At 36.5% G+C, this 24814-nt stretch overlaps 1 protein-coding gene across 3 annotated transcripts in view; it reads right to left on the reverse strand.

Moving 5' to 3' along the window:
* Positions 1 to 361: 361 nt before the first annotated feature.
* The window catches only part of LOC131162239 (protein GIGANTEA), a 52283-nt gene continuing 27830 nt past the window's right edge, over positions 362 to 24814 (reverse strand). For all 3 annotated transcript variants that reach the window (XM_058118514.1, XM_058118515.1, XM_058118516.1), the window contains exons 10-15: positions 19268 to 19477; positions 17536 to 19080; positions 2365 to 2433; positions 1692 to 1910; positions 1340 to 1432; positions 362 to 1056 (exon numbers count right to left, since the gene is read on the reverse strand). In XM_058118514.1, coding sequence (XP_057974497.1) covers positions 760 to 1056; positions 1340 to 1432; positions 1692 to 1910; positions 2365 to 2433; positions 17536 to 19080; positions 19268 to 19477 — 2433 coding nt within the window. In that variant the 3' untranslated portion in view covers positions 362 to 759. The remainder of the gene's footprint in view (positions 1057 to 1339; positions 1433 to 1691; positions 1911 to 2364; positions 2434 to 17535; positions 19081 to 19267; positions 19478 to 24814) is intronic.

Consider the following 24814-nt stretch of genomic DNA (forward strand, 5'->3'; position numbering starts at 1 on the left):
AAGCATCACCATATAATATTTAAGAGAGCACACCCTGTAACTTGTAAGATGCGACTGTAACTTACTATTTAGAGCTTGTTACGTGAAATAGTTTTCATTTTTTATTTCCAATTTTCTAAAGTGTTAAAAACACAAATGCCCTCATCCCGTGAAAACTGGAAATGAAAAATGAACTGAATTTCTTGCGGATGTAAGAGCTGCCTCTGCAGTGAGTTGTTCTAAATAACATGATCTATTTAAAACAAATGTAGGAATCAATAAATTACCATGTCAGAATGAAAACAAAGCTCCTGATTTAATCCAAGGCTCAAAAGGCTTACAGCTCTGCCAGAAGGGGCAGAGAGCAGCATCCAAATGTATAAAAAGGAAAATGGTTCATTAAAATCTAGAAACGAAGTAAAAAGCTGTCCAAGCTCATGCTGCCTGCTTTTCAGAATCTTTTCAATAGAGATCCAGATTACAGATATTAATGTAACACCCAAGCAGGTGTAGGCCTATATCGTACAAAATTAATGGAACAAAAGTAAAAAACTAAACACAACATCCAGCCTCATGGGAGTCCTGTCCTGTCTCTCTGTACACTAATCATTCTTCATCTGGGGTATAAAGCATTCTGTGACACCATACCTAGGACAGAACAAATTCAGTTACTTCCTGGCCTACCCACATCCCCCAAACCAAATGGTTATGTTTGTTTTTACACGTAAATCTCACTTGAATAGACTAATTGGAGTGGCAACTGCTATACGCTAGGTGATGTCAAATGGAAATATTACAGCCTAGTTCCTTTGCAGCAGTATCAAGGAATTGAATAGGCAATCCAGTTGCAAGTCTGCTATGAGCTTCCCATGTTAAGCACTTCTCGATGTCTGCTTGCCAGTCAATAGTTCCTATGTTGAAGAACTGATAAGGAGTATGAATGCCATTTCTGTCCACTTGCTTAGAACTAGGTCTAATAGAACCAGTATGCAGAATATCACGAAGAACTGATGTGCTAAGAGCACGGACATGAGCACTAGGATGAGAAAGGCATCGGATGGTAGCTGGCAAGCGACACTGCATGCATTAGCACATATATTATCAGTAAAAAATTCTGCACAAATATCAAGGAAATGAACATCTATGACAAGTATGGGAATCTTCTTTTTTTGCCTAAGGATGTATCTACTTCCCATTTGAGGGTTATGTAAATGCAAAATACTGTATTTTATTTACTCTTATTTTTTATCCCTTTGCACTCAATATCCTTTTGCCAATATTATTAAAACAGGACCTGACTTGGTAGTAATTTTCAACCCAGACCAAAATTGAATGGGTCCACTGGCGTGCACTTGCTTACCTTTAACAGATTTGAGAGGCCATCTACAATTGCTAATCCAGACTCTCCCCACTCCACAAGAGTCTGAAATGCTCTAGCCGTTGCCTCCAGTAGCTGTTCATATGTCATTGACATCAAAGAACTAGTAAATTAATGAAGCTTTGAGGATTAAGGAGAAACCCCACAGGCTACTGAGACTATTTTTTCAATGTACACGAAAAAGATTAGGCTTCAAAATAAAGAAATAAAAAAGGCGTGAGAATAGCCTTTTAATGCAGCAAATAGTTTTCTATCTGTTTGCATTAATAGTTCTATGTGTGAATTTATGTGTGTTTGGAAAAGTACTGTGTTTTTTTATTGGTTGATAGATTACCTCCAACTGTGGTAAAGTACATGCTTCTCCATCAACGAGCATCCCATCAGTGGCACGTAGTAGAAGATCTGAAGCACTTGCCAGTATTACCAATGACTCAGGGCTCTCGTGATTTCTCATCAACTCCACAATTAATTTTACAATTCGCTGGTTGATTCTCCACATCTTTTGACCTTGATCATCATCTTTAGCAATCCAAGGTTGCAATTCCCTTTCAGCCTGACAAAAACACATGGCCAACAAAAGTGACTAAACAAATGAAGTCAAAACTAAAATAACTAAAAATTCAAGGCTGCTGGTCTGGACACATTATGCAACCCCACCTACAAAATAAGGCAATGAAACATCAAATATGATTTTAAATTGATCATATCTTGTACTATTAAGAAAGAAAATTCAAATTTTTATGACACATTTGAGAGGAAGTGTCCCTTTGGTAATGCAAAAGCAAAAAAAATTATTTTCATATAATAAAATTTGCAAGTAGAGGGCAAGCCTTGACCCAATGGTAAGGGGTTGCACTTAAACCTGCAGCTTACAGGTTCAAGACAAGGTAACATCCTCATCAAATGTGGAAGTAAGGCTGCCATTGCAAGATTTCCAATAGCAGGAGAGCCTTAAGCACTGGATATTGCATTTATAATAAAATTTACTAGTTGAACAAAATTTGGACCTGAAGAACAACTGCTGTGGCTGCTTTTGTCGGTGATGCTGATACAACATTGCATAGGGCATCAACCACCTACAAACATAGAGATTTAGACAGTCAAACAAAAAATTTTTTTTTTTCATGAAAATTAACACCACATAATCTAATGAAAACTTTTAACAAAGGGATATAATGAATTGGGGATTCAGTAACCACACATTGTGTCATGATTTTTACTTATTTACATTACATGCTATATTCAGGTCATTTTCCTGTCTAAAAACATGTTCCACTAACATTACTATTTATGCATATGGGAAGGTTAGAACCAGTAAGCAAAAAACAAATTGCTCCACTTATCTAACATGTTTACATGGAGTATGCTCAGGCTTAATATATGTTGTTGGTCCACAACCTAAGGCATAAAGCTTTTGGATCAAGTAGTAACTTGTTGCCTGTTTTTGTCTAGACTATTCAAAATTATCCCAAGTTGAATGATACTATTCTCTGGGGTCATACATTATTCATTCTTAGTTCACTCTGCCTGCGACTACACTGCATGTTAAGGGGAGTCTTAAAGGCTTGATATATATTATTAATCTGCAACCTAGCATCTTGAGCTTTTGGGTCATATGGTGACTTAATGGTAAGAAAATATCCCAAAATTAGCATTAGCTAGCCTCCTCTTCAATGTAAATCAATTTGGAAATTATTTTTGCTATTCCCTGAGAAGGGATGTTTATTAAGTTGAATATTTTACTTAGGCTTGGATTAATAAGCACAATCACACTTCATTTGCATAAAGAACCACTCAAAAATAGTTGCACATACTATTTTGCAACTTTAGGATGTATTATATACATTGTATACAATAACATATAATTTATATAAATAAATATATATAATATCTATTGTAAATAAATACATATACAGGTTTGGTTCGGATAACCATCAGTTCATGAACAATAAACAACTGAAACCAAACTAATAATTGAAAATTATAAAAAAAAAAATCAAAAATCAAAAATCAAAAATCAAAAATCAAAAAAAAAAAAAACCGAACTAAACAGAACAAGCTGGTTACCTAAATTTTTCGGTTTGGTCAGGTCAGTTTCAGATTGGTTCAGTTTTCAAATATTTTTTAACAGCCCCTGCCCTGAGTTTCCTTTCTTAAGTTTTTGATAGTTACATAGGCCAGAATACTCCTAAATCCCACTTTGCGGCCCTCTGCTAACATTATACCTGCACTCGCTGTCAAATTAAAGGATAAAATATGTGAATATCATAGAAATTACGCTTACAAAATTTAACGTCCTTTGACTAATTGGTCGTTACATTAGATATCTCATTAGGGATGAAGCCCTTGCAGAACATAATCCCTTTCTTTGTCGCATAACTTGAGTTTTAGCAATTTTAGATTTTATTTTATGAATTATTGGGACTAAACTGTTTAGGTTAGAATTGAAATCTTTGCAACTTCGGCACCATTGAGTCATTAATGTGTAATTTAGTCCAGCATAAATTATTCTCAATTCCAGGTGTTCAGATGTGCTATCTAGTAAACCTAGCATCTAAAAAAGGCCATATTTTAGTCACATTGGTAGCTTAACTCCCAAGTTTACTTAATCTCCAAGTTTGATTAATCACCAAGTGATGCATAAATACATATATAATCTTGATATTTTAATAAGCTTTGATTACGGAATAATGAATTATTTGACTGAAGGCATATGTACCTTAGGTGATTATTCTTTCTATTCCTCTAGGCACACGTACTATTCATGAAGCACTGTTCCCTTTCTCCCCCTCCTTGCAACCCTAATCCTTATCCCATTTTCTTAGACCATAAAATAATAACCCTAGAATATTTCCTCGTTGTTTACCACTATAAGCCCTAACCCTAGTGATCTAAAATCCTAATCGTATTTTCCAGAAAATTATTCTATATATTCCTCTCTTTTGAGATCCAGTCACAATTGAATTTAGTCCTAGTTGAATTCTATACTCGTATCCTAATGTATAAATTAACCACAAACACTAACTAGTTGTTTGGTCTAGCGAATCTTTGAGATTCCTAGGAATGTGAGTTTGGAATCCTTCATGCCCATGTTTGGTTTGTCTTGGGAATCTCAAGTGGTGGGCATTTGGAATTTCTTGGGAATCCATTACGCCCTTTGGGATTCTAGATTCTCATGATAATGACATCCAATTCCCAAGAAAAGAAATCCAGAGCCACATAAGCTAGTTATCTTAACCCTAATCTTCATGCCCTAATATTGGATATCCAAGACATGACAGAGAAAGGCAAGATGTTCAATTTCCTTTTAAGGTTTGAAACCACAGAGAAAGGCAAGATGTTCAATTTCCTTTTAAGGTTTGAAACCATAGAATAGACATGGGTTGAAATTTGTCAACAATGAGTTCAAGACTTGCCTATCACATAAGCTGTTGCTGAACGCTTGTGACTATCCTGGAGAAATTTACTCACACCAAAGGTGAGTGGAATGGGAAATTCTTTCAAAAAGGGCAACCCAAGAGCTGGGGGACCCAATACTAGGGCATCAACTTCGAAATGGTCATCCTTTCTCAAGCTTCCAACATATTCGGTGGAATCGTAAGATTCCGCGCTTCTTATGTTGAGGGTCTTGGGGCCCTCATCAAGTTGCTCCATAATGTTATTGTTCAATGCCTTGCAAGCTTCCATTGCAGAGGGCTCACGAGGACATGATAAGGATAAGGATGAGGATGAGGAGGAAATCTTGAGGATGGGTGTGATGCTGTTACTCAACATGTTGGAGAAGCATACAATAGAATCCATAGTTGTCCAAGCTAAAGGGTTAATGTTTGTGGACCTACATGTCAATGGGAAAGCAGTTGTCCTGCAATGGATACTAGGGCTACCCACAACTTTTGTCTCTTAAGGTGAAGTGCACAAACTCAACTTGGGACACATCAAAGCAATTAATGTTGTAGCCCAGCCTCCACTAGTAGTAGCCAAGTAGGCAACTATGAGACTTGGTCCATGAGAGCTACATACAAATTTCACTATCATTTCCTTGTCAAGTGATAGATGGAATGGAATTCTTAAAAGAGATTAAAATAGTTCAAATGCCTTTCAAGTTCCCTTTGCCTGATGGTTGATCATCCTTGCATGGTTAAAGTTGTGGCGAAGAAAGAAGACGATGACAAGTTCCTCTATGCCATGATGCAAATCAAAAACAGTTAAAAAGGGGTGAACCAACAAATCTCGCCTTAGTGGTGGATAAAGACTTAGTGCCTAATGTCATTCAAGAAATGTTAAAGGAGTATAAAGTTGTGGTGCTGAAAAAGCTATTGATAGCTTGCCACCATGACTAGGTCTGGAGCATGAGATTGAGTTGTTACCGAAAAAGGTAAAACATTTTACTAAAAGGCCATATGGGATAGCGCCTCCAAAGTTAGTAGAATTGCGTAAATAGCTTGATGACCAATTGGAAGTACATTATATACAACCTTCTAGACATTGTTTGGAGCACTGCTGTTGTTTCGAAAGGAACTTAATGGGAGCATGCGGTTATGGATGAATTGTTGTGTGCTAACAAATGTAAGTTTGTGCAACAAGTATCCTATTCTACTGATTGCTAACTTATCTAATTAGCTAAGTCATGCCAAGTAATTCACCAAACTTGACTTGTGCTGAGGCTACTACCTAGTGAGGATAGTAGAGGGAGATGAGCCACATACTATTTGCATGGCATAGTACCAAACGTATAAATTGATGGTTATGCCCTTCAAATTAATGAATGTGCCTACAAATTTCTAAATACAGATGAACCACGTGTTTCATGACTACCTTGACAAGTTTTTTTGCGGCAGACCTCGACAACATTGTTGTCTATAATTCTATACTGGAAGAACATGAAAACATCTATGGAAGGTGTTTAATAGGATGAAGGATAACAACTTATATGTGAAGGAGGAGAAATTCTCTTTTTCTTAGAACAGTATTAAATTTCTCTCCCAAATGATTGAACAGGGTGTATTCAGATGGATATAAGATATTTTCAAACATACCAACAATAGTAAAGGAGCTGCATTCCTTTCTTGGACTCCTCAAATGCTATTGCGTGTTCCTTGAGGGTTGCTAAGGAGGATTTTCCCCATTAATTGAAGTGATAAAGAAAGGTTATGAGTGGAATTGGACGCAGGAGTGCGAGTCTTGGACAACTTGAAGACAGGCATGATGAAAGATATGTTAACTTCTATTCCGAACATGATGAAGCCTTCAAGGTAAAGATAGATGCATCCCACTATGTCCTTTGTGGACCTTATTATAGGAAGGGAAACTTGTTGCGTATGAGAGCTAACCATAGTGGAATTGAACGGAAGTACACAACTTATGAAAGAAGTTAATATTGATACTTTTGTCTTCGTGGGTGGTGATATTACGTGCAAATAACACAATTGTCAGCCATTTCTATACACAACCAAAGTAATCCCCCTAAGCAAGCTCATTTTAAAGAATTCCTAGTCGAATTTGATTTCTCATTTGTGCCAAAGTGGGGGCAAATGAACCAAAGTAGAAGCATTGAGTAGGAAGGTTGAGCTCGCAGCTAAACAACTAGTAGCTCACTTAAGTAAAGTTACCACAATTATGCAGGAGAGCATTAAGAAAAAGTTTGTCATTATATCTGTCCAAAACCTTATGAAGTTGGTGGAAGAGAATAAAGTGTTCCAATTCTGCTTACTTTTGACACATGGTAACCTGCTCTTTGTCCTTCAAGCTAGTGATCTCAGGAAGATGCTACCGCGATACTATTATGACACCATATAGGTAGACCACCCAAGATGGCACAGGACTTTTGCATTTTTGAGGTAAACGTATTACTAGCCCCAAATGAAAGAAAAAATAGGTAAGTAGACGCAAACTTGTCTCACCAACTAGTAAGACAAGGTTGAGCGAAAGAATACTACAAACCTCTTCAAGTACTAACGAGACAATGTGGGAGTGTCTCACTTGATTTCATTATCAACTTGCCTAGAGTTGGGGGTATGTGCTCTACACTTGTGGTTATGGATAGATTTTCGAAGTACAATACTTATACCACCAACACCGAAGTAATGCTAGACAGAGGAGACCACACAACTTCCAATAAAGAACATTGTGAAATATTGGGGTGTTTCCCAACACATTATGTGATTGAGACAGAAGACTTAGTAGAAACTTCTAGAATTTTTTAGAATCCTTGTTTGGCAACTTGACATATCCTTTAGCTATCACTTGCATTGATGATAGAGATTCAATGGGTTATTATAGAAGTACTTGCACCATTTCATCACTGCTAACCCACTTTTGTTTCAATTCCCAAAAGAATCAACAACCAACATTAATTCTTTCAAGCATGTTATGAGCTCACATAGTGGATGACGCATACAGATATGAGCGTACATCTTAACCAAAGAATGAAGAGAGAATATAGAGATTGCCTGAGCCGACCCTATAGAAAGGTAAGAAGCAAATGAAGAAGTGAATACATCAATGGAGAAAACCATTACACTTCAAAATGGGAGACTTAGTGCTTGTTACGCTACATCCTAAACATATCAAGTTGCCATGGGGTTGAGATGTGAGAGAACTTTGCAAGTATGAAGAACTAGGTCCTCATCTTGGCCAAAGTTTGTTACAAGGTTGCTCTTTGGCTTGGATAAGGTGCACTTTGTAGTTCATATCAAGTGCCTCAAGCCATTTAATTCTAACAATGAAGATCCAACCTAAAGCTCTCGATCAACCATAAAAGCACTGCTAAAGACCTTGTAACCCAACAAGCAAGAAGTTGAAGAGATCCATGTGGAGTTCATATCATCAAAGCGACAATGGCACAAGTTCTAAGTGAAGTAGAAGGACCCCAAAGATGAAGAAATGGATGTTAGCAAAGGAGATGCAACAATTCATGGACAAAACAGAAGGTACTTAATGTCAAAGTCTACAAGGACCTCAACCGCATAAGTAGGAGAGAATGTCACAAGCTAAGCTTGTTCAGGGCCTCGTGCTTGCGCTGAGCTATAACGCACACAGCATGTGAGATAATGTGCATGGAATCTCTCTTGCATGAAATGGGATACCCAAACAAGAAACCCAGGAGAATTACACATGCTGCTATGAATCCTTTTTTCCATAAAAGAACCAAAAAGTACACAGAAGTTGTAACACATGACCAACATCCAACAAACTCAATTCTTAGTTCAAGTCCGAATAAGAAGTGATACAGAGGGGCCCTTTAATAGACTTAAAATGCTGGGAAGATAAAGAAACTAAATTAAGAAACCTAAATAAGCTAAACCACTTTTTTTCCTAAATAATAATACCTTAAAATATTGAGAAAATATACTAGAATCTTAAGGATATTACTTACATCGACAAAGAAAAATAAAATAAAAATACAAAGCTACAAATTTTCTTGTTTTCCTTGTGTCATCATTCTCCCCTAGTTAGAAAGAGTTTGACCTCAAATTTTAAAAATCTAAAGGATGAAGAGCTCAGGCCGTGACCAAGCTTAAAGGAGACCAATTTTTGTGCTGGCTTCAAAATGAAATAGGATTGTATGATGGAAGAATTTGTGGAGGTGAATCCAGCAAGGTTACTTGGTATGATGAACTCAACAGGTTGGAGCTTGGGTTCCAATGTCCCTCACATTATTCTTGAATATTAGTACTAAATTCTTGCACCACTTATCTTTAAGACCTACTAGGGGGTTGCAATACTCTTAACTAGTGCTGTTTTTTTCAACATTATCATTTATTTTTTTTCCTCTTTAGAGTTCCAACCGGGGTGTCTATGGCTTTTGAGAGAATTGTGAGAGGTTTTTCCTGGTAAGGAGTTGGGGATGAGAGGAGAGACCATCTTATTAGTTGGGAAAGGTGAAAAAAGACCTAAATCTGGAAAAGAGGAGGGGGGGGGGGTGTTGGGCCTTGGGAATTTGGTGTCTAAAAAAATCTCCTTGGTGGGTAAATGGCACATGGTCATTACAAATAAGCACATATTGCATAGGAATGGTTAGGATACTAGGAGTAGTGGTATTCTTTCCTATGCTAGTCCTTGGAAATTTATTTCTCAAGTAGATTAGTTCTTTTTCCCTCTTACTTGTTTTTGTGTAGGGAATGAGAATCATATTCACTTTTTAGGAAGATGTTTGGGTGGGTGAGGTGTCTTTGGAGTCTTTGTTCCCTTGTCTAAATAGATTATCCCTCTTACACAATGAACTAATAAATACTTTTAATTCCTTTGAGATGGGGGTCTCTTTCTTGGAATTTCATTTCTTTAGAAATCTCAATGAGAGAGAGGTTGAGGTTATGAATTTGTTGGTGCACACTAGCTTCTTTTGCTCCTTGAATGGGTCGTGATTTGAGGATTTGGCTTGGGGATTCTTTTGGTCCATTCTCCACAAAATATTTTCTTGCTCACCTATTGAAAAGGCCAAATCCTCCTTGTTTTTCCTTGAATCATTTTATTTGGAATGCCAAAGGTCAAGGATTTTATGCAGGCTCTACTCTTAAGGCTTAATACTAATGATTTGTTGCAATTGAGGAGACCTTACAAGGCCATAAAACCTAATATATGTGCAATATGTTTGGGAGATAGTGAGACTAAGACCATTAGTTCAACACTGTAATGTGGCTAGGCAGCTTTGGAATTCTCTTTTCTCCATTTTTGCAGAGGCTCTAGTGCTTCCCAAGAGACTTGATAATTTCCTATAGTAGTATAAAGGTTTTGGGTGGAGTAAAGAGGGGATAAGTTTTATGGAAATGTGTAGTTTTTGGCATTTTTTGGACTTAATGGATCAAAAGGAATGCAAGGATCTCCAAAAGAAAAATAAATTTTGTGCATTTTCTTTGGGATAGAGTTACTTTCAAGGCTTCTTTTTTTGGCTCATTCTTTGGGATTCTTCCATGGAATGTTGTTATCAAATCTTCAAAGGGATTGGAAAGGGGATTTGATGCAATTGTTTTCTTTTGTTTACCTTTTTACTTTATATTGGCGATTAGGAGGATGCAACATACTCCTTTTCTTTGTAATTACCTCTTCTACACATTAATGAACTTTCCTTTTCAATATGAAAAAAAAAAAAATAATTGTTGCACCACTTCTTTTAGAGCTACCACTTCAATCATAGGCCCAAAGGGAGCTTCTCCTCAAATTCACAACAATTAGGATTAAAGAACAATGTAATGCAAAATGTCATGATCCCACATCAGACACGTACTAGGGAAATAATGGTAAATAAGGATGGTTTAGGTTTCAACCTTGTCAAACTCATTTTATGAGACAACCATTAGGCTTAATAGGCCAAAGCAGACAAAAACTTATCAAAGTTGGGCCTATCATGATCCCATGCTGGGGGTGTATGAGGGAGATCTTGGTCATACAAGGATGGTTTAGGTTTTAATGAGTTGCTTTATGGGGCAAAACCGTGAGGCTCAACGGGGCAAAGCAGACAATACCTCATTGGAGTTGGGTCATGACCAAGACACAAAGCATAAATCAAGCTAGCTCATCTTAGAATCCAACTTTCCCAAGGCCAAATTAATCATCATTTTTTTCTTTCTTCTCTTTAAATTTCAGCTGTCTAGCTGGTTCTGTTTAGTCTGGTTCAATCAGGTCTGGAGTCAGAACTAAGCCAACACAAACTAGTTTTAGAAGGTACCTTTTGAATAAAATTAGGGTTGTCTTCCTTGATCTTTTTGTTTGGTGGAGGGAGGGGTTGCAACTCCTCTGTTCCTGCTGCAATAACACAAATGCTGCTTCTCCAGCTGCTGCAGGTTGAAGCTCTGGAGAAGACCAGGAATGGTGGGTAGGTCTAGATCAAGATTGAAAGAGGTAGATGATGGAGATCAAGGAGGAGAAACAATTGGTGGTGGTGTGGGTCACAGATAAAGACAATGGCCTATTACTGAGGTTGAGAACAAGGAATGCACATTAGTCATTGAAGAAATGTGAGGACTTTCAATCTGGAAAGCTTCACAATGATAACAACTGCCCAATTGATGATGGAGGCATATCACAGAATTTTGGCGCTCACTTAGATTCAAGGTAGATATGGAGTGTAACTGAAAACAAGTATGAAGAGATACAGGGATTGTGACCAATGGGAACTTAGTGAGTTTAGGCCAAACAGGAGCATGCGATTGTCAGGGTTTGTGGGGTTTGGACTGCAGAGTTTTTTTTGGTTGTGTTCAGACCTAATGTGGGTGAGGGTTGTCTCGATTAGGGCTTAAGCTGCTTGAGCTATGCAAGAATATTACTATTAGTTTTCAACTACTATGAATGAAAAAGGATGCATCATAGGAAAGGGATAGAGCCGGTGGTGAGCTGGTGGTGGATATGGTGGATGCAGGGAGTTTAAGCTGAATAGTGAACCCTACAAGTTTAAACGAAAACAGAGATGACCATGACAAACAATGACAGCAGCACCAATTTGAATCAAAGCTAAAATACAAATTGTCTTGTTTATGCGCATCATAAAGTTGATTATCACTCTATTTTGTCCCCTAGGGGACATTTGGGACCTTCATGCAGAAAGTCTCAAGTTCAAATCATGGGATGGTTGGAAAGAGGTATGGGGTGGGAGATAAGCTACTTCCCATTGTGCAGCCCAAGCCCAATGTAGGCTTCCAATAGACCAAAAACAATAAAAACTATATTGTTCTTGCATACATCAAATCCAGAGATCATATAGGTGAAGTGTTTATTATAACTTTGGGTAGTGGAACTAAGATCTGTATTGGGCGTAGCATGATTAACATATGTGTTCTAGCTTAAATATGAGTGTTGAGAATACTATTAAATATACACTCACATATGTAATTTAGATTCTTATTTTTGTTAGTTCTAATATTGAACGATAGGAGTATACCTAATTTTGCTGCTCTAATCCATCATTTATTTTAATCACCATCTCCTTCTCCCCTTATGCTGAGAAACTAAACGCTAAAAAGTAACGAAGACTTTGGGCCAATGATTGATTTGATTCAAGTTTAACATACTACAAAGATACCAGAAAGGACAACAAACAAAAATAGCTTGAAACAGTGAAAAAATATGCGGCAGCCTGTGACTGGAGGATATAGACGTACCAGCAACACCCTGTACCAATGACTAGTACACAGATTAGGTGATAGATCCTATCTATATCTTAATTCTGAACCTCAGGGTTGGAAAGCAGCCCACATTTTTTTCTTTTGGAGTTGACATGTCACACACTGTTCAATCAAGCTCTTTCATTCTTGTGGAGTTGTCCACTGCTTTCATCTTCCCACAAATCCTCCCCTTTCCCCCCGGTTGATTGGCCCACTCCCTTTAAAATTTTTTTACTTCTTTTTCCTGTGACATGCTTACAATTGTCTTTGTTTACATTTACACTATACATTAAAATATGAAGTTAATCCAAATTATTGCCCCTTCTTTCAAAAAAAAAAATTCCTTCTCCTATAGCATGCTTACACTATCCTTTATTTACCTCTACAGTTACATACATATTAGAATTATGAAATTGATTCAAATTACTAAAATAATGTAGAAATGTGTATATCATACAAGCATGTATATCCGTAGCTTTTAAGAAGATTTAGTGTGTGCAATGCTCCCACATAGTTGGTGATTTTAAAAATATTGGTAAAAAAAATTTTCATCCAGGGGTGAGAAAATCCAAGTTTTGGGGGCAGGGTGTCGGAGGCTCTTTTGGAATAATTTGTATTTCTATTTTAATTCTTTGAAAAATCTCATGCCATTTTTTCTTTAGATCTTCATTTTTTATGATGTTTTGCCAATAGGAGGACAAGCAAAAATCCATTGGTATGGAGAATGGTCATGCTTTTTTAATATGTTGTATTTTTTTTTTTTTTTTTTTGGCAGGTTAGACTGCATAATTTTTAAAATATTTGAATTTTGTACCTGAGTTTTAAGCTTAAAAGAATTTATGTAGTTTGGTAGTCTTGGTTTCACTTTTCTCATATTCTATCTTTAAATATAAAAGTAAAATAAAATAAAATATGTTTTGTGGATGTTAAAGCTCCTTTTATAGATTGAAAGTATATGGGTAATGAGTATGTATGCTCTAATTTGAATAAGATTTTAATGGTATTTATAAAAAATTATTTATAATTTGAATTTTTTTACCATTTCTAAAACTTAAAAACAAATTTATTGTGGTGCCTCTTAAATTGGGATTCGAAGTACTTAACAAAGATTTAAATTAGAATATTAATTTCTCATATTTTTGTTTGCTTTAGCTTTAAATTTGTTCTTATTATTAATTATTTTTTAGATCCGTCTAACGATTTACCATCAAATCAGTTAGGCAACATACACAGTGCATGCGTGCACACATACACATGTTTAAGATTTTTTTTTTTTTTGGGGTAGTATATACTATTGAGATATTATTTTTGTTTTAAAATTATTTCAATGGAATATGTAGAATTTTTTTCCTTTTTGGATTTTACATTTTAAATTGTCCCACAGTGTAGCATGGGTCATTTTACTGGTATGAATAATAGGCCAATACATCTTGAACATCCACATTTTCTAGATGACAAAGTAGTGGGTGATACATTATAAATACGTTTGATAAAACTATACAACATCAAAACCAAGGTTTTTAGCCTGGTTGACAGAGCTTGTGCAGGTCTTATGTATTTATTCAGCTCATCATGACTTGGGTCATTACACTTGGTATAAGAGCCAGCATCAGCTAGAAGTATGGGTTCATTCCAACACTAAATAGTGATAGAGAACCACACTCCATAGGATGTGCATGCCTTGAGGAACATGTACCCACAATGTGACTTCAGTGTGCAACATGTTTTTGATTGTGTTTGAAACCCCCCACACTGACTAGTCGGATCACACATGTCCCCTAGAACTTGTGCGCAGAAATTCTCAAGGACAAGAAATGCATCAGTGGGGCAAATATGTAATGCCCCAAACCAGTGAACAGTGCAAATATGAGGAGACAGATCATACATGAGTCAATCAACCAATTCAGCTTGATCTTCCAAACATTGGCTAGGTAACATGACAGTGATATATATTGAGAAACACCTGAGAAGCTAAAGTAACATCTCAACATTCGTCCTTCACTTGGTTGTCAGAATGCCTGTAGGCATTACATACTTATTTAGCTCCCTGGACTCATTTTGTCACCTAACCCTAGATAAAGTTAAATGGTTAAGAAGAATTGGTGTGGTTGGGTTAAATAAATTATGTATAACACGTTCACAAGATATTTATTAGCAAAATTAGAGTCCTTGAAGTTAAGATGACATTAAAAAAAATGGAAAGTAGGAAATCTATAGGGTGAGATAAAATACCAATTGATGTTTGGAAATGTTTAGGGGAATTATTTGGTTAACTAATCTATTCAACACTATTCTAAAACCCAAGAAAATGTCAGAAGAATGGAGGAAAAGTATATTAGTTCCTTCTGTACAAAAACAAAGGCGATATTCAAAACCATAATAACTATCGTGGAATTAAGATTATGAGTCATACGATGAAATTATGGAAAAGGGAAATTGAACATAGAATAAGATAAGAAACAAAGATTTCAGAAAATCAATTTAGTTTTATGCTTGGAGATGAAAAACACAATTTATTTATCTTTCAAGAAGCTTGATGGAAAAGTTTAGGAAAAAGAAGGATTTGCATATGGTATTTATTGACCTATAGAAAGCTTATGATAGAGTACCTAGGGAAGTTCTTTGGTGGGTTTTAAGAAAAGAAGCGTATTTGCAGTAGATATACGGAGGTTATTAAGGAGACGTATGATAGAGTAGTGACTAGCATTAGGACTGTAGGAGGAGAATCTAGAGACTTTCCAATCACAATAGGTGTACATCAAGGTTCTACTTTAAGTCCTTATTTTTTTACTTTACTAATTGATGAACTAACTAGGAATATTCAAAATGAGAATCGTTGGTGTATGTTATTTGCAGATGATATCATGTTGATTGAAGATAGTATGAGTGGAGTGAAATCTAAGCTAGAACTCTGGAGAGTTTCATTAGAGTCTAAAGGGTTTAGGATAAGGAGGAATAAAAAAAAATATGTGAAATGTAATTTCAATATGTAAGGAGTAGCAATAGAGAGAAGATTAAACTTGATAATCAAGAGATTAATAGCACTGATATATTTAGATATCTTGGATCTATTATGCAAACTGAAGGGGAAATTGAAACGGATGTAGTACATAGAATTAAAACAGGTTAGGTAAAATGGAGGAGTGCGTCAAGTGTGTTGTGTGATCGTAGAATACCCTTAAAATTAAGAGAAAAGTTTCATAAGACAGCTAAAAGGCCAGCTATGCTTTATAGTTCAGAATGTTGGGCAACTAAGAAACATGTGCAAAAAATAAAAGTTGTTGAGATGCAAATGTTGAGGAGGATGAGTGGTTTAACATTAAAAGATAAAGTAAGAAATGAGCATATATGTAATAATTTAGGCATAGCACCTGCTGAAAATAAGATAAGGGAGTGGCTTAGATGGTTTAGACGCAGGCCTAGTAGAGCACTTGTGAGGAGTGAGTTAGTTATTGTTTTTGGCATTAAAAGGGGTAGGGGTAAGGCCTAAAATAGCTTGGAATGAGGTAGTGAGGAAGGATTTAACTGCCCTTAATCTAATAGAGGAAAACGCTCTTGATGGGGTGAATTAGCAAAAAAGGATTTATGTAGCCAACCCCACCTAGTGGGACTTACAGCTCGTTGTTGTTGTTGTTGTACTTTCTCAGGTGAAGTTGAACATATTTATAGACCTGTTTAGTATGTAAATAAAGCTATCCATAGCTTGCAAAACTACTCTCTTTTTGAAAACAAATAAAGATAATCATGATAGGAACTTTTACTGCAGAAAGACCACATTTATGTCCTCGGACAAATATATTGAGAGATGAAAGTCTCAATACACATATAAGAATTCCTAGTTAAGAAGTATAGAAACATAATAATTAAATGACGGAAGAAATCGCCACTTCCCCAGCACTCTGCTGCCGTCAAGAGTCTTCCTACCTCCCAAACAATAAAACACATGCACACACAAGAGCTACCAAAAAATATTCAGGATGAATTTTCCATGGTTAATACAGAAGTGCACAAGGACTATTTAAACACAGGGCTAGGCATTATTGAATATTTAATCCCAATCCATTCTGTTTACATCTATGCCAAACCCAACAAAGGCCCACTACCAACTTGACTTTTTAAGACCAAACACAATGGAACTTTTAAAATGTGAGTACATCCCTAAGCCCTTTTAATCCAAAGCAAGGATTTCAAGAGCCAAACTGAATATCTGTTATAAAACTACATATGTGCATGGAAATAATTATTAATTTGAATTATATAAAACATAAGATTAGGACAAGAGAAAGAGAACGCTAGACATTAAAACACAAATATTGCCTTGCAATAGTTTAAAGTTTAAACTAATAAAAAATTATTAAAAACACACAAAACACTCATGCACGCACAGATACATAAGAGCACAGTAGACAAGGCTATTCAACTAGACCAGACCTTGTTTGGTCTGATTAGAATGCCACTTTACCTAAAAGCTTAAGCTATTAGATTGTGGGCTAACAATGTATATCAAGATTTAACACTCCCCTGCACGTGCAGCCAGATTGCACGTGTAGAGGTAAACACACGATAGATAACACCCATTACAGGCAATACAATAATTTTTTAAACACCACACATTAAACTTGGGCAACAAAACTAGAACTCAAGACCTCCTGGTAACCAGCTCTGATACCATGCTAAAATTCCACTTTACCTAAAAGCTTTAGCTATTATGCTGTGGGCCAACAACATATATCAAGCTTTAACAAGTCCAATGAAGTAAATAATGTCTCAAGACAGCATATCCCTATCCAAGCCCAAACCTTGCCCTTCCCACCCTTGGGTTAGGTTGTGTGGGATTTGGCTGGCCAACCTGGCATGCCGCCTTGCTTAAATTCAAATGATTAAATAGTGGATTTATTTATATAACAAAAATCAAGCTCCTATATTGTAACATGAATGTTTTTCACTTATTCTTCTATCTATGTTGTTTTGACAGAAAATTCAAGATCAAGTAAGGTATGGTGCTTCTCATCAGGCTCAAATAATATCAAAGCAAAATGAATTAACAGTGTCCTAAATGAGACATGAGACCTGAAATCATACCTGCCTCCATCCTTGTTGCGCAGAAGTGCTTTCCGCACAGGGTAGTGTTTCAGGCGCTGCAATCAACTTGTGCCACAGCAATGAAACAACAGAGAAACATAACTCTTGTTTCTCTGCAAGAACTGATTTTAGCAGGACTTTTGCACTGCAATTAAATCCTATGTGCCTGTCCATTGTTAGGAAATTGGCCAAGTCTGAAGCATCTACTGGAAAATTTGCAATACTTTTGCCTGAGGTATTTCCAGTGTTTTCATTTAAAACTGATGCTTTCTCACACTGTGGTGGAGCTTTTGAATGGGTTGAGTCATCAAACTGCTGAAGCGATAAGCGCACTGATTCAAAGCAGTTAGCAGTGGAACATGCATTTCGTTTTCTGCCACTAAAACACACAAGGGCATCCTTCCAAACAGGTGCATTCATTAAGTGTGCTTCTAATGGTTCAGCCTTGTTGACAATAGATGCAACAGCTTTACTGTGAATATCAATGAGGTTATAAAGAGACGATGCTCTGGTGTGAATTTCTTTATCCCACTTGCACCGCATCAAAACAGACAGGGCATGCATGCAAGCCTTAGATCGTCTGAAGAGTTCAGAAACATGAGCAGCAACCATAGCTGCAGCAACAATCTCGTTTGAACTGTAACTCCATGATGTGCCAATTGATGATGGCTTTAATGAAAAAAGTGCCTCTAATATTGCTAATATTCTGTGAGTATGACGAACCGCAGAGTCAATACTATTTTGGAACTCATTAGATGATCCATTGATTTTTGCAGGCCTTGCTATGTCCTGGACATCTCTAGAATCAGAATGATTATTTCCTTTTGAAATCAAAGGGAACAATTGAAGTTCACAAGCAAGAGCACAAACAGCAGCCAGAACATAAGAATCAAATGCTGCCACAGGCCCTTGTTTTTTCCTTTTTCCGTTTCTAATTTCTCTGCAGTTTTCTGATACCACTTGTGATTCCTCGGTGATTTCATCAGGGGGGCAGTTGTCTTCACCTCTTGGTTTCTTTCTCCCATTGCTCTGAGCTTCATGACTGACACACACAGTTAACACAACAAAAAGCAAGCGTGAAGCTAGCTCCACAGAGGCACAAGATTCTAAAAACAATGAATGGACCATTGTACGAAGCTCAGCCACAGCAAGGTTTTTGGAGGCAGATCCTATGCCAGAAAGGTATCTAGTTCTTCTGATTTGTTCTCTAGATAGCTCAGGTGGAAATGTTCTCTGAAGAATAGCTTCCACAGTAGCAACAAATATCTTCATGAGACATGCTTCAGATGGACTACCACGAGGAAGATATTCCAGGACTTTTAGGAGAGGTATGTACAAGTTCCATGATAAAATGGGAGTTTGCAATGGCGTTGCAACTATAATTTCAGGAAGATCAACAGCTGAGGAACTTAAAGGAATCAAGCCATAAGCAGCTTCCCATATGGTACAAATTCTCCATTCAACCTCAGGGCCATGGGCACAAAGCATTGATGCAATCCCTTGAGCAGTGGCTTCAATTGTTGCTTCAGCTGCAGGCACTTCTATCTGGTCAAAAAGTATTTTTAAAAGGCAATAGTTAACATCATTAAATCGGTATTCTTTTTCGAAATAAATAGATATTTTCAGACATCAGATACATCAGCGTGTGATCTGGAGTTCTGTAGCTGAACTGTGGAAGCACCCAACCAAAATATCAAAGACTAAACAAACAATTAATGCTGACAACTGGTACCTGCTTCCTGTAAGATGAAATATAACCAGCCATAGGTTCATGTTGAACTTCCACCCCTTCAACTTGTCTTAGTGGAGGAAAAAGCAATGCAGGCTGTGAAAGTATACGGAAAAGTAAAGCTGCGGCAGCATCTGCAGCAATACCCGCTCTCATGGACATTGCAGTCCCAATTGCACGCAAGAAATGCAAGTGCATCCAATTCATTGGAAGCTACAACAACAATCAAGAGCAATAAACACAAATGGGTTAGGAAAATCATAAGTTTATCAATTTCCAAAGCTGTCCCTAGTTTCATCCACTGAAATATGCTTATCAGTTAAAGAGTACTGCATCCTACATAAAACTAGACCATCACATCAGGAATGCATGTTGCACAATGTATTGCATTGTCCACACAACTATATGAAATAAACTCCTTGTGCAATGGCTTTAGAAGGTTGGTGCATTAGTATTTACAGATGTTCAGTTCACATGTATGATGTTTCTAGTACATCCCAATATGGCAAGGCCTTATCTGTCTGTGTGTGTGTGTGCGAGAGAGAGAGAGAGAGAGAGAGAGAGAGAGAGAGAGAGAGAGAGAGATGGCAAGGCCTTATCTGTCTCTGTGTGTGTGTGAAAAAGAGAGAGAGAGAGAGAGAGAGAGAGTTGTGTGTATGAATACACTGTTGTTCATATGCTATGATACACTTATTTAATTGGAATGTTTGTCACATCTTACTCATAACATACAAGGTTTGACATGATTTCTAGGTGACAGTGTGACAGGCATAGGGCATACCACAGGTGACCAAGAAAGTAGTAAGGTAGGATATGTAAGCTGTGGCATAAAATGATCTAAAGATAAAACCAGGTAAAATGTGCATGCAGACATTAGGACTTACAAATCCTTAACAAAGTAAAATTTTGAGTTTAACATAAAAACGTAAAAAATATTCATTCTTACGTATTAGAAAGAACAAATTTAATATAGAGGCAGTGCGAGTTGACTTTACCTAGTCACAATCTTCCAATTTCAACTCTCCTTTTCTTGTTCATTTGTCATTGAATTTCTGCCACCTTACATGGCATTAAAGAAGCTTTAAGAAATGAAGAAAAGGGGAACTCTACACAGGACCAAGACTACACTGACTTCAGCATAAGCGCAACTGATGTCAGCAGCCATGTGGATTGTCAGTAACCAATGATAACATTTAACTCACTTCTCCATTTTCCATTTTAGGATCAGTTTGCACCTCCAGTATTTCAACGTTCAATATAAGAGTTCAACCAGTTGTGACTGGGGTATCTTTCAATCAGTTTGTAAGCCTAGGTTGCGTTTGCCCTAGTTTTGGTTTCACCAGTAGCTAATGGGTCTAAGATAGCATGGATTGGTAATTTTGTGTGTTCTTTTCTACTTCCACTGTAACAGATCCTGGATGCCTATTTCTAGAACACTCTTGGTGCAGAACGCACCATACAAGGTACAAAACCCTAAATTCCAAAATATTCAATTTCTCGGAAGTCAAAGCCAACCTTCAACATGATTACAACCATATATAGAATTATAAAATGTACTTTTCAAAGCTAAATAGACCTTTGCTTTCCTAAAATAAATAACTGCAAAGATAAATTAAATCAGAACTAGAATCTTCTAGATTCTTCAATGAAGAATATGGCTTCTGGGCAGGACTCCCTCTGCATATCAGGCTACAACTACCTCCATCATTCATTACTGCCATAGAATAGTTCATCCTTGAGCATTGATTTACAAGGGGAGAAGTCAGTGAATGGAAAGAATGTGACCCAACACTCAAAGTGGACCACAGCATCTATGATGAAATTGAGAATGCATCTTGTAGCGGATCAAGGTCTTAAATTTTGATTGACTAAAATTTTGAAGCTCCAAAAGTACAAAAATTTCAATGGAGATTTCGATTTCAATTTGAAAAAAACGAGGGAAATTAGTAGAAAAGCATGGAACTTTTATGAAACTTCAGAAATGCTATGTCTAATAAACATATTAATCTAAGTTTTTGAACTAATATATTACAAAATAAATACATATATGTCGTGTGTGATCCGTGAGGTGCAATAGTTGTAATATAATATGCGTATTAAACACATTCGGTTAATATAAATGAAAGATAAGATAAGAGAGGGACGACTCAAATGGTATGGACACTTGCAACATAGGCCACATAGTGCACCTGTGAGGAAGAATGACTTAGTTACTGTGGGGGGCAATAGAAGGGGTAGGGGTAGACCCAAAATAACTTGGGAAGAGATAGTAAGGATTTAATATCGTTGAATCTATCAAAAGAAATGGTCCATGATCGCATAAATTGGCAGAAAAGGATTCATACAACCAACCCCACTTAGTGGGACTAAGGTTTGGTTTTTGTTTGTTTGTTCGTTTGTTTGGTTAATATAAATGAAATTCATGAATTCACTAAATATTATTTATTACACTAATAAAGAAAATTTACACGTAAATGGTTAAATAAAATGTTGTTGCAAGTTTAACTTTTTATATAATTTCAAAAGCCCTTGTAATAATCTTTTGTTTAAATATAAAAAATAAAAGATAAAACTTTAAATCTACATCTCACATTTGAATTCCAATGAAATTTCATACAATAGTTAAAATTTCAACAAGTTTCCCTAAAATTTTGAGATTTCAATAAATTTCAAATGATTCGTTGAAATTTCGATGGAAATTATGCAAAATAGAAATCGATTTCCATTTCTATTTTGAGAGTGATGGAAAGTGGAAATTTCAACAATTTTGTAGAAATTACCACAAGTGGAATGAACCAACATTGACGCTTATCACATTTTGCCAACCATCATAGATCATATGTTACACTCAAATTTCCACAATCTCCCTAAGATTACATTAAAGGCATGAAAGTCACAAAATAGGAAAAGAAAAAAAAATGAAATTATGCACCAAATCCATGTCTGCACACAAACACTGTCAAACCCTATTCAATAACTAGATACATGCACCATGCACGTTCTAAATGGTTGCAAACTCAGCCGGCTAAGACAAAAACATACTCAGCTCCAGTGTCCACAAAAGTGTTTGCAGGTTGTGGAACTACCTGGTAGGTAACAATCCCACCATGATGGAACTTGGAAGGGGAACTGACGGTAATAATGAGTCTCCTCGCCACACAGACAATACAATCAGTGTTTATCTGGCTTCTTTGGTTCAACTGGCTTATGTGGAATGGTAGTCACAGATTTGAGTTCAACATGGTCTCCCCATTTCTTCAAGCTATCCTTCATCAAGTAAATAATTTTTTTCTATGTCCTTCACATAAGCTGCAGCTAGATTCTGGAAATCAAAGTTCTAGTTATTGAGCTTTATCTGGATCCCTTATCTTAGCCTGCCAATATATTGAATAACTTTCTGTGCTGCTGTTCAATTTCCTTAAACTGGCACCCTGAGATAAGCTTATTGAACTCTCCCATGTACATAACATCTTTCACACGTTGGATGAGAGAACATAATCTAGAATATACCTCCTGAATAGTTAACATAGATATGTGGATCGTAACTTCCTTCATTTAAGTCCTAATTTGCTATAGACCCTTCTAAAAATGGTATTAAAGCTTGATAAACATTGTTGGCCCACAATCTAACAGTTTATATTTTTCAGTAAAGTGGTAATCTAACATGGTACCAGAGATCTCATGCCCAATCATGAGACTGCCTATTGAATGTCCAATGGCATGTTGTTTCAACCTGAGCCATGAAACAACGAGATCCCCCTTGATCCTTGCTGGATGTGCTTGACCCCCATAATTACTCACTTGGGAACTTCTTATTCCAGCTGTTCCAAGAGTCTCTGCTAGTTGAACTGCATCTAGTAGACTCCTTGTTTCCCTCATTACCTTCATCAGCTGTTTGATTGGGATACTATTACCTAGGTTCCTAAACTTGGAATGGATGGTGGAGCGTAGGTTCTAATCTTGTTGCCCATGCTTATTTTGTGGTTATTAATAATTATCTTATTCCCTGCAGTATAATTTATTGTTTCACATGCAATTGCGCTACACATGTGGGGAGTGCTAAAGCTTAATATACATTGTTGGCCAACAACCTAATAGCTTAATCTTTTAGATAAAGCGCAATCTAACAGGGCTCAATATTTCACCACCATGAACTAGCATATTCCCTATGACAATGAGGCAAGTAATAGCTACATTTACCTAGTCATCTTTCCTTGCACCTTTAAAATAAAAATACATTCTAGTTTATTAGATCAATAATATATCAGGTTTGCATTCCCCAAGAAAGTATAATAAAGTGATTTCAATACCATAATCGAGCCAAGAGGCATGTTAGAAGTTACCAGGACAGATTTCTGGGGCTTGCTCAGTTGTAACCTTAGGGCCAGAAATAGTACTTCATCCACCACTCCCTTCTACTTTAGCTGAGTAATTACATTGGCCAATTTTCTGTTGAGGTCTATGAAATCCATATGAAGGTTAGTGATTTCCTTCTTATACAGTTGCTGTGAAAATTTTTGAGTCAAGCAAAGAAAGAACAGCATCTTTGACTTTTACTCCCGTTACCATCTTTTGATTCTATGAAAGGAAAGAAAGAACCTTCGAAGGATCAGCTACACCACTGACTACAATCAAAGGCAGATGAACTGGCACTATTACTATTGTAGTGGATTGCACATGATTGACTCCCTTACTCTTCTTGAATTTTTTGACATCCTGTATTGCAGGCAATCTTTGATCACTGTTTTTGTACTACGGTGGCACCCATGGTTTTAATGAATTTAATTTTCTGTAATAAGGGTCTTTTCTATGAGGATGTGTATGTGATCGCATCCGTGGTCTTAAATTTCCACGAAATTATCAAAATTTCTGTTGAAATTTCGTTTCCACCACCCTCAAAATCACAATGGCAGTCAACTTCGGTCTTACAGAATTTCCATCGAAATTTACATGAATCATCCAAAATTTATTGAAATCTCGAAATTACAGAAAATTTTGGATTTTAAATATGAATGATAGCTGTCATACTTATGAAATGTCATAGAAAATTAAAGTTAGAAACTGGCTACAACGTTTTATTTGGTCATTTATGTCTCAAGATTACCAGAATTTGTAAAATAAATAATATTAAACTAATGTGTGAATTTCAATGTTGTATTTTTTTTTTTTTATAGCAACAGAAGAGAGTTCATCAATAAAATAGGAATTTACAACGAGGAGAATAAGACATCTCCTATCAAAATTCTGGAAAAATCCATAATTTTTGAAAAGCAAGCTCCCTTAAAGCATCCAAAGCCAACACACCATAAAGAGGCAAAGTATTGAATATTTTCCCAAATCAGCTGCCAATTCAATTTTTTCCCTGAAAAAAATCATTGCATTATGCTCCAACCATAATCCCCACAGCACTGCAAATATACTGCAATTCCAAAGAACAGCCCTATCCTTCCTTCGCCCAAAACCCTCAAAAGAAATAGCTGACATTCCTTCCACCAATGCTGGACAAACCCAAGCTTCTCCCAGTACACCAAATAATTTATTCCAGTTGTT

Source organism: Malania oleifera, chromosome 8 (assembly GCF_029873635.1).
Source record: "Malania oleifera isolate guangnan ecotype guangnan chromosome 8, ASM2987363v1, whole genome shotgun sequence".
Taxonomy (NCBI): domain Eukaryota; kingdom Viridiplantae; phylum Streptophyta; class Magnoliopsida; order Santalales; family Ximeniaceae; genus Malania; species Malania oleifera.